The sequence below is a fragment of the Tribolium castaneum genome, chromosome 8, assembly GCF_031307605.1.
Source record: "Tribolium castaneum strain GA2 chromosome 8, icTriCast1.1, whole genome shotgun sequence".
Lineage (NCBI taxonomy): Eukaryota > Metazoa > Arthropoda > Insecta > Coleoptera > Tenebrionidae > Tribolium > Tribolium castaneum.
Window position 1 is genome coordinate 367,842 of NC_087401.1, and position 11,207 is coordinate 379,048.

At 35.7% G+C, this 11,207-nt stretch overlaps 1 protein-coding gene across 1 annotated transcript; it reads right to left on the minus strand.

Moving 5' to 3' along the window:
- Nucleotides 1–2,273: 2,273 nt before the first annotated feature.
- LOC103314246 (RNA-directed DNA polymerase from mobile element jockey) lies at nucleotides 2,274–10,996 on the minus strand. The gene is made up of 2 exons (XM_064358486.1): nucleotides 10,822–10,996; nucleotides 2,274–3,583 (listed from the first exon to the last, which is right to left on the minus strand). The coding sequence occupies exons 1-2, from the start codon at nucleotides 10,994–10,996 to the stop codon at nucleotides 2,274–2,276; spliced, it is 1,485 nt and encodes a 494-aa protein (XP_064214556.1).
- Between the last annotated feature and the right edge of the window lie 211 nt (nucleotides 10,997–11,207).

The following is an 11,207-nucleotide window of genomic DNA, read 5'->3' on the forward strand; positions in this document are numbered from 1 at the left end:
CAAAAACAAAATATGCGATATAGGTAGATACCATATAGCTACCTACAAGTATGTGTTTAAAATAAAAGTGATTACGATTAATCGATTATTTGATTAATCGATTAATCGCCTGATTAATCGATTAATCGCTTGATTAATTGATTAATCGATCCATTAATCGATAATCGATAATTTTCAAAATTGTAATCGATTAGAGATTAATCGATTAATCGATATTTAGGCGATTAATCGATTATCTTGCCTAGCCCTAATTATGAGAGAAAATGCGACGTTGGCGTTTTTATAGTTTTGAAACAGCTAATATTTTCTTAGCTCTAATCATGACAAACATTGTATTTTCGGGGTTAATTGATAATCGTAACAGGCATGCTCAAGCATAGTTGCAATTAACAAAACTAATGTTAAAATAATGGCCAAAATTAACCCAGGATAAATAAAGCTCATTAATTAGATTTGCAACTCACTAGAGAATTGCAGGCTTGGAATGGCGTCCTTCCGTAGCCCCCTCTTCGTACCAGGTACCCGGTAATACTCTTCAAAATGTATATCACACACAAACTTGTTGTAAAGCTCTGCTGTTGATAAAGTGGATACTTTCGGACAACCAATATTTTGTACCCAAGAATTGCACAAATCGACGTCTTTAGGAAAACGATGTCGCTTACTGGTTGTATCATTACAACCTGGTACACAGCACTTAATTTTATACACTTTTGAGGAAGAAGGCTCCATCAATTACTGCAGTAGCAACAAAAGCGCGACCACGAATTATTTTATACACGTAAATGCGCGAATTTACTTATAATATGACTTAATTTTATCTAAAAACACGAAGTAACCGGAATACCTAACCTAACCTAACCTTAACCGTATTAAATAGAATAAAATACAATAATTAAAATTAAAAATAAGAAATTAAAAATTAAAGTTTAGAAAAGCAAGCAAAATTCCAATACCACGTGTTTCTGGAATTCAAAACAAAGAGTTTAAAATTACAACTAATCACCTAACTAAAATTTTAGAATATATAAACTAATTAAAATAAAAAATACTAATGGAACCAAATGAATCTAATTAATTCACTCTTACTTTACGAAAATTTAAATTTAGAAAAACGTGGAAAAGCTAAGCTAACCTCGAAACGCACGTGTTGCCTCTTCAGGAGTCACAACGAAAAAGACCAAAAAAGACCCTAACCACCCTTAAACCTTGCGGCTGCAACATAGTTCAACCGAACTAACAGAAATTGTAGTTATCGGTTACGTTCAGTTGGTCACAATTAGCGCCTTCCAACGCACGTTTGCTGAAATTACAACTGGTTTGAATCACAGCTAAATTGTATTCAAGGTCATCTCATTTAAGTTTCCAATCTATAGTGTGTGATTTGTGGTCATGATTTTAATTCCTTTAGAGGAGGAAGTGGCTTTATTGTAGTTAATACGAAGTTCTTTGATTTTTGCACTAACCTTAGACCATTTGTCCTTTTGTTTTAGGACAATTGGGGGGATTTTAAGAGGTTTAGGGTTAATTTGACTTGCATTAGAATGGCTACTAGAAAGTCTATTACGACGAACTGGGACAGTGCGATTCTGGGGAGACGGCGATTGGGTGGTATTTTCCCTGGCTTGTGCGTTCTCAATAGTGTCCAGTATTTGGTATTTATTTGACGTGGTTAGATAAGGTTCAGGTTGACTTGAGTTTTTGCGCTTGGTGGATTTGTTCTTATTTACCTGAGTGAATTCTGTCGTTTAATGTTGGTTGTTGGGTTGAGTCGGTGTAATTGTTGAAAAAATGAGCTTCGTTTACATCGTCCATTTCTGAATCTGGGTTTAGTTCGTCGGATTGTTTTTGTTCGAGGACTAATGATTCTTTGACGATGAAGTTTCTGAGTTGATCCGGAGTGAACGTGTCGAGTTTGATGACAAGACGATTTTCCTCGTCTTCAGTCATTTTTAAAGTGTCTCTGTCACTTATACGCGGAAGTCACTGCTGTACACTTGTACAATGGGGTTGTAATGTTTCTTTGCACGGGGGATGATTATTTAACACTCTTTACATTAAAAAGTTGTTTTTAAAAACACTGGCCCAAAAACACTTTCCGCATGTTCAGAAGATCATGGTGCACTAGTCATCATCTAATCATGGTGCAACAACAACTTGGATTACCATGCGAGATTGGGGAGTTTTCCCTTTGATCTCTTCGTCTTGAAATGATTATGTCTTGATTTCATCGTTGGCGTTGTGGATTGTCAGCTACTAGTTAACTGTATTGTTTACTGCATGCATGACTGCAGTGGTCTCGTGTATTTGAATGATGTTTTGGTATCATAATCTATGGTGTAGGTTAGTGAAGGGTTGTTTGAAGTACCGGTTCTGTTTGCAAAGTCTTGGTTAAGTTTTTTAATGAAATCCTTGAGATTTGGTATTTTCAGGTCCTTTTCGAGGTTTTTGTTTCTGATAAACCAGGGAGCATTGCTGATCTGGCGGATGATTTTGTTTTGAACTGTGAGGATATGGGAGAGGTTGGAGGAGGCTGCTGAGCCCCAGCAAGGGGAAGCGTAACTTAGAATAGGTCTTAATGTTGAAAGGTATAGGAGGCGTTTGTTTGCGAGGTTGAGGTGGGTTTTTCGACAGAGAAGGGAGTTTAGACTTTTCAAGGCGCTTTTAGTCTTATTGGCAGCGTTTATCAGGTGAGTTTTATAAGTGAGACTGGTATCGAGTGTTAGTCCCATATATTTGATTTGTTTTATCCATTCTATCGCTTGGTTATTTATGAGAATGTTTTGGTGTTGTGAAGCCCTGCGTTTTGTAAATAAGATAGCTTGCGTTTTATTGAGGTTGATTTTGGCGTAGTAGTTGATGAGGGAATCGGTGTGTTCCTGGAGACGTTGTGTTATTAGCTGAGGTGATCTGGATGTGGCTATAATGGCTGTATCATCGGCATAGAGAGCTAAATCTGTTTTAGGGTGTTTTGGTACGTCGTGTGTGTAGATGTTGTATAGTGTTGGCGAGAGGACTGACCCTTGAGGGACGCCTGCAGTGATTTGTCGAACAGATGATAGGTGGTTCTCAAAGCACACTTGGAAGGAGCGGTTGTGCAGAAAAGATTGGATGAGTTGGACGATTTTCAAATTGATTTTTGATTTGCACATTTTTATTACGAGTCCTGTGTGCCAGACATTGTCAAAGGCTTTTTTGTCATAGAAGAGGATTAAGCCTGTGTGTTGTCTGGTATTGAAGTTGCGGGTGATCAGTTCTGTGACACGAAGTAGTTGCAGGTTTGTCTCATGGGCTGCTCGAAATCCGAACTGTTCTGGTGGTATTGAATTGGTTGTAGCGAGATCCTTTAGTATTCTCAAGAAAATAACTTTTTCTGCTACTTTGCTGATGTTTGAGAGTAGACTGATAGGTCTGTAATTTTGCGGGTAGGTTGGGTCTTTTCCAGGTTTAGGGATAAGTATAACCGAAGCGTGTTTCCATTGAGTGGGAAAGTACCTGAGTCTCAGGATGCCGTTGATTATAGTGACTAATTTAACAATTGCTTTCTTCGCTATAAGTTTTAGGGCTTTGTTAGAGATTTTATCTGGACCCGAAGTTTTTTTGGGGTTGGTTTCCAGAATGATATCTGCATTCTTCTATGGTGGAAGTGATGCAATTCGTTAGGTCTGTTATCTCGTTGTTTATGTCTTCAGTAGAGTGAATTTGTCTGATTCTTATTTTATTTTCAAGTAGAGAGGAGAATTGGCTCCAGTTGGTTATTCGAGATATTGGAGGGGGGAGTATGATAGGATTGCCAATTTCAATAATTATTGGATTGTAATCTGATGATAGGTCGTTAAGAGAGTAGATATCAGCTGTGCTGGTGAAGTTGTTAAGTATCGCAATGTCAAGAACATCAGGGGGTGGCTACTTCCAAAGTATGTTGGTTTGGAAGGGCCTAATATAATTGCGTTGTTTTTGTTTGAGATGTATTGAAAGAGTTTGTGTCCGTTCTGATTGGGGTGCTTGGAGTTCCATTCTGAGTGTTTGCAGTTTAGGTCGCCAGCTATTATTGTTTTGTTGTTTTGTAATAGTTTGTCTAGGTTATCGGAAGTAATAGGTTTATTTGGAGGTTTGTATGCCGAGATTATTTGAATTGGTCCAAGTTTAGTTTTGACAAGAATTCCAGTTGTTTCTATATTAAGTGTATCGGGATTAGGTATTTCGTGATGGTCAATAGAGGATTTGATGTATATGGCTGTGCGTCCTCCTCTGTCGGTGAGACGATCAGTGCGGTACTATTTGTAGTTGTCGATTTTAAAGGTTTCCGAAGGGCGAGCGTGAGTTTCATTTATTAGGGCTACGTCGATGTTGTGGAAATAAATTCTCGTAGTTCATTGATTTTATTTTGAAGACCGTTGTCGTTCCAAGCGGCAATCTTTACGTATCCCGGTGTGGATTTGTAATTAATTATTGGCATTAATTAATTTGATAATTTGTTGTACTTTAGCGATAAATTTGTTAACTTCCGTTACGTCAGCGGCATTTGTGTTGAATTGCAAAATTAGGTCGCAAAGAGCGGAGGTAATTTCTGTTTTTATTCCAGGTGCAATTGGTGAGGATTGGGTTGGTTGTGTAGGGAGTTTAGGTTTGAGAGGAGGGAAGTTATTACTGAGGGTGGCAGGAGAGGTCGATTGCGTGGAGCTGTTCCACGAGTTGATTTTTGGAGAAGGTTGTGGGCTGGTCTTTTGAAGTTTTGGATAAGTAGGGCATCCTCTGTAGTTAGCAGTATGGGTGCCTTGGCAGTTAGGGTTGCCATACGTCCCGTATATACAGGACTGTCACCGTATTTAGGAATTCCCTCCCGTATTCTATTAGGTCCCGTTTTTGTCCCGTATTTCAGTGTGCTAGCAAGGAAAAGTATTTTAACGAAACACAAACACAATTTTGTATGCAGGTAATAGACTAATAGAGAAAATTATTAATAAATAAAAATGCATCATGAAAACAAGGCTTAAAATTGCTTTAAGGACTAGGTACACTTCTTATGGGAATGTAAGGACCACTCAAATTGGCTAATTTTTATATCAATCGATGCGTCTCAAAAAGCTGATCAAATCATATCATTGCGCCAAACGTTAACTTGATTAGGAACGCCAGAAATCGCGATTGAATTTAAATTATTCCTATTATTGGAGACCTGACCTGATCTGACCTGACCTGACCTCTGTCAGCTTAAATCCCTATTTCCATAAAAGTGTCTGTTCCCTATACCTGACCCTCAATCAAGTAATTGTAGTAATACCGCAGTGTTGTAAATCTCCATGATATACGCTTTGTACGCACTGAAAAGCCACCCAATGCTTTTCTTATGGGACAAATCTTCACTTTGATTGCAATTTTCGGCATTCCTAATTAAGCTACACGTTTGGCGCAATGACATGATTTGTTCAACTTTTTGAGACGCATCGATTGATGTAAAAATCACTCAATTCGAATGGTCCTTAAATTTCCATAATAAGTGTGCCTAGTCCTTTATTAAAAATAATCTCACGTTTCGTATTGAGAAATGCTAAACAGTTGTCAAAACTTTCTTACACAGGCGAAAAACCGTAAATTTTGAGAGTTGAAGAAAAAAATATCTTTGTTCGTTTTCTTCTGTGTGTAAATTTTATATTATTTTATTTTTTTCTGTGGAATTAAAATATTCACTTGCATATAGCAATAAAAACAATTTTGTACACCACTCCCTGTGTTTCTTGAAATGTCCCGTATCACTTCACACGAATTATGGCAAACCTAACTATAAAACCTTTTCTTAATCACTCCCCACACGAAATAATCAGAAGGCGTCATATCGGGAGTCCTAGAGAGCCAAGGATACACAGAACTCTTTCCTATCCATCTATTTTCATCAATAACTGCAACAACTGTTTAACGATGGGGTTAAACAGAATTTTTGGGAAAATTCTAAATTCGGGCAAGAATTTTCCATGAAAGTTGTCGCAACGGTTAAGTAACCCATGCGAGCATTTCCGCGGCATCAGCGAATGTCAGCAAAATGACTTAAGTGGGTCACTTGACCAGCGACAACTAAACAATAACAATAATATTTTTAAAATTTAAATGGACAAATTACTATTAGAAGGAACATTGTTTTATATTCACTGTTTTAGTTTGTAAGTAAATTTTGTATATATTCGAATTATTTTTATAATAAAATCAGTATGAACTTAACCCCGAGTTCTACTCATTCAACAACTGTAGCTTCATTTTCAGCTGATGTTGCTACTCTTCTTTTATTTCTTTTAATTGGAGGCCATTTTTCCCGCAGTTTATTTTGGACGTGTTTGAAAACTGTATCCGTTTATTTGGGTATTATACGTGTATAAATGTGCAGCCTACGAAGCATTTTTCAAATAGTCTCCATAAATGAGAACAATTGCTAAACATTTTAGTACAAAAGTTTCACTAAATTCAATTACAAACTCAGCAAGGTGTGATACTAAGTTTGACTTTTTAAATTAATGTTGAAGTGTTGTGTGGTCACTATGTTTAATGTAATAAACCAAGTAATATATCCACGTTATCTATGAAATGTAATGTTGGTTGCTTCAAAAAATTTTTCAGGTTCATTATTACTCGTGGACCACTCTGTATTAGGGCATATTTTCACGACATCGTTATTACATTTTTTTAATAATGACTGACAAGATATAATTTCTTCCCGTAAGTCATCAGCATCAATGCGGGATAAACCGTTCGCAGAAAATTTTTCAATAAAAAATTAAATTAATTATTAATAGAATTAATCCATAGAAACGATTGTTATAATCATAATAACGATTGTTTTCCAAAAAAGCTTAAATTTTAAGAAAAAAAAACATGTACCATGCGATCATTTGAATTTATAATTAGAGTAAACATTTTATTGGCTTTGTGAATGATAAACCAGTGCTAACTGAGGGAAAAAATTTGTTCTAATTGAATATTATCGTTCTAAACATTTTTATTTGATCCTTCAGCATTATTAATTAACACAATCAGCGTTTTCATCTATGTTAAAAACTGATAAAGCCTACTCTAATTATAAATTGAAATGATTACATGGTACAATATAACAATAAATCAAGCAATAAATGTAAAAGATTACTTACTTTCTTAATATTCCGTAAGTTTTCCACATATCCTTTTCTACCTTTTCTAGATGAAAGCTTTCTCACATTTTTTCCATTTGCTTTGGCCATATCGAATCAAAATTTATCTAAATGTAGATAACAAACAGGAATATAAAATAATGCATAAAAGTTTTTAGTGTTGTAGTGAGACCGTGATTGATGATGGTTGATCGATGTTTAAATGATTTATAACTTATTTAATTTATTTATTTAATTACTCTTGAATTTTACTTTTGTTTTTTTTTCGAAATGATTTGGCTCGTCTAGTTAATTGATTCGCTACATGATTATTTCACTTACCTACGTTGTGTTGGTTTGATGTACGAAGTCACTCTTATAGTGATATCGCAATTTGATCTTAATTCTTATCAGAAAGGGTTCAGGATTTATCCGTAACGCAAGTCCGGATTCAAAGTAGTGTCAAAACGCATGGGAGAAGAAATTTAAACCACAAGTTTCCTCCAAAGTTATTTATTACAAGAAGAATGAATATTCCGTTGGATGGATTACAATAATCAATGGTTATGAAAGTTTGATCAAATTTGGCCAATTGTTTATGGGTGTATGTGTTATAAAGTCGTCAAATTTTATCAGAATCGTAACCACAATTCGTTTTGTATTAAATTTAAAATAGTTTTGTAGTCGTTGAGTGATACGAAAAGTTTTTCTTGATAACTCTTTGATATTAACCTGAATTAATTTAATTCAGTAATATTCAGCAAATTTAACCTATGTTTCAGACGATATTGTTCGAACTTATATGATCCAGGCAACTGACAGCGCGTTTCTAAACTACTTGTACCAGAGTCGGATTATAACATGCTCGCGGAATGTTTGATACGTGCATCGCCTTTTACGCCCTAGTGCCGAAGTACCGTCTCCGGTAAAAGTTAGGTGATCAACACCTAGGACAAATTCCGAACAAAACCCGGACACACAAGCTTTTACCAATCAATCTGAATAAATGTAGAAGTAATTTCTCTCTAAAGTTTTCCGTCCACGAGCTTTGACAAAGACTTGTGCAGAACTTTGCCATGTCGCGATATCAGTTTATTACAGATAATCACGGATGATTATGTCTGCTCGATCGTCCGTAGTAGCCTGCAAGTACGTGGAAGTACTTGCCGTTGGGACGGGAATTACAACGTCCATTCTAAGTACAACGGGCGGAAACTACGACCTGCCACCGCGTCTTAGACCTTGTTAAAGTTGGGAAAGAGCGTCCCCGGGGACTACGACTCTTCCCATGAAGATGGCCAACTCACGAGCCTGTAATTTCTGATCTGGACGCAAAAGAGAAACATTCTTTTGCTTTATCGCCTAACACGTCACGACAGAGAAATCGTTCTACTCTAACCCTATCTTTAACTAGCAACAACATTCTACTTCGTAAGGTTTTGGCATATGAAATTGCAACTATTTGTATACAACAGTTTGAAAAGCATCGTGAGTTTTGATTTTAGTTTTTGGTTGTTGTTTAATATTTGTTGGATGCCGTTTCACTCAAATTTGTTGTAACGACGTGATGACTAACTTTTAATATTGTAACTTAAATAAGTGATATTCAAAAGGGAACTAGAATTAGTTGTTGCAAGGTGGTTTTAAGTAAAATACCATTTTTCATAAATTTGAATAATTTATGTGTGAAGCACGAAATTTTGATAACGCGTTTATCGCCTAAATTTTGGGAGAACAAATAATTTGTGGTCACTAGAATTTTATGAGATGAATGACAATGATCACTATTACGAAATGACTTTGAAGAAACTCAAAATAATATTATAAAATTAATTGAATAATACTAATTAACCCTTTTGAGGACTTACCTAGAAATTTTTAATCCTCCTAACGCAGGATGTTAGCTGCTTCCCAGGTGTTGTAGTTCGCAGCACTACCTAATCGAACGAACACTAAACTTATCTCGTTTTTAACTTACTCACTAATCACTAACGCTATCACTTAATTTAAGAATTTAAATTAATTTAATTTAAAATTACTATTAAATGCACTTAGTACTAAAGGCAAACGAAGATGTTTTTAAATTTCTAAAAAATTTAAAGGACAACACGACAATCGACTACCTCGAAAGACCGTCAAAAATCCAATGTCTCCCAAAGTCAAGGGCTCATCTTGCGTAACTCGCTTACCCCACTACCCTTGTTAAGTAGTTTCCACATATGCGAAATTTTGCAAATTTGACTCTTATGATGTCTTGGCATTTGATCAAACCTTGTTTTTAACTTTCTAAATATTATTTTTAATTAACAGCTGGGGTGTTTTCCGATTAACAATTTCATTATAATTAAACATTAAATTTGGTAATCGTCGATCTGAACTGAATACAATACAAGAACGCTATGGAATTTCCCCAAATATCCTGAAAGAGAAATTAAACTCCAAAATTGGTTGTTGTCAGGTCTGAAGTTGTTTTTGGAACACAATGATGTGAATTTTGTGTAACAACAAATTTTGTTTGTTTAAATAACACAGAAAATATAGGGAAGAACCCCGTGAGGAAACTGTAATTTTGGTCGTACTACCCCTTGTTAGATGTCGCCCCCAGTACTACACCGGTACTATTTTAACATTTCCGCGTTTTTCTCCAATTTCCTTAGGGATTTTCCTGTCTACTTTCCTCTTAGGATTATGTTAGTAACGGGCAGCAATCGTGTCATGCAATTTTTTTGCTTACAATAATTTCATTAAATAGAATGATTTATACATCCGAATTTCGACGGCTGCGCCTTAAATATTAGGGTTAAATTTTACATCAAAATGTTCAGAAAAATTACGCGTGTTTTTCTAAACTACCGGTTTCGTGATCTGATTTTGATTTAACAAAGAAATCGTTAATTACGCTGCAATTTCTTATAAGGAATGCACATGTGTGCTTGTAATTTGATATTCTTTTAAAAGCTCTGTTCTGTAACGAATTTGTCAACACCCCCTATTCAAGCGGCACTTGACCAGCGTCGTTTTGGCTATGCTAATCTAGTTAACAGACATGAATTTCAATCGACCAATTCGTTCTTGAAGTTTTGCAACAATTAGTTAACAATTACGCCGAATAAGATGAATTATTCAATTTTATTCGATGACTGAAGTACACTGCATAAAGACTCAACTTTTGGTACGAAACGTTACGGGAATTTTGAATAAGATGAAATTTTGATTCTTTCTCGAGTTGTTTACTGATCATCAACGTGTCTTAAATTGGCTCATAAATTCCTTTCTTTTTGAAACGTGACTAGTTAATTTCTAAACAAAATATTGGATTTAATTTTAGGTTTATCAATAAATTTTGACTATTTTAAACAAAAGTAAATTAATTATGCTTTTGTGAGAAAATCATTGGATTAGCTGGGCGACTGTGGTGCAGAGCCAGGCCGTCGCCAACCCCCATATCTTTGCATATCCACTTGTTAAAACACATGGCCTTTCGACCACCCAATTTGGCGATTTATAACGATTTTAACAGTTCTTGGAAAGTTTCGTGGGAACGATAATTTTCTAAACATTTTAATGCTAACAAAGGAATAAATAAGTTAAATTAAAATTTGTTGAAAACTTTTGAATTGAAGTTGAATTAATATTACCAAAGAACTAAACGTTTAAACTGACTCCGAATATTTTGTGCTGGTTAATAAAATAAAATTTTAAATACCGCGATCATCACATTCGCCCCCTGTCTTGCGTTGCTTCGTAGATGCAGCGTAAGACACCGCAAAGACAGCAAACCTCTTGTTGGTGGTCGGAATGGTGGAATCACCAGATGGTGGATGCGCACATAATGTCAGAAACGCTCGAATTGGTAGATACGCCTCGAGATTGGCCCTCATGAAGCTTCTTGCGGTTTTATTTTAGTTGTCTCGTCGGTGGTAGAATTTCAAATTTGTCATGTTGTATACACCTTTAATTTCGTTCGTCACTGGGTCGGCGATTTGGTATGTGTTTGGATGAGGCTTGGCGATTATTTTGTACGGACCACTGTACAAAGGCATGAACTTGGCGAATTGGTGGGTTCTGGTATCGGAAGTTACTTTGTTCTTC

What these genes read in the sequence shown, in the direction of transcription:
- LOC103314246 (XM_064358486.1), bottom strand. Translation starts at nt 10,996, where the DNA reads ATGAGGGCCAATCTCGAGGCGTATCTACCAATTCGAGCGTTTCTGACA. An exon ending in GGGCGAATGTGATGATCGCG is followed by an intron (nt 3,584 to 10,821) that starts GTATTTAAAATT and finishes CTTCGGGTCCAG; the next exon opens with ATAAAATCTCTAACAAAGCC.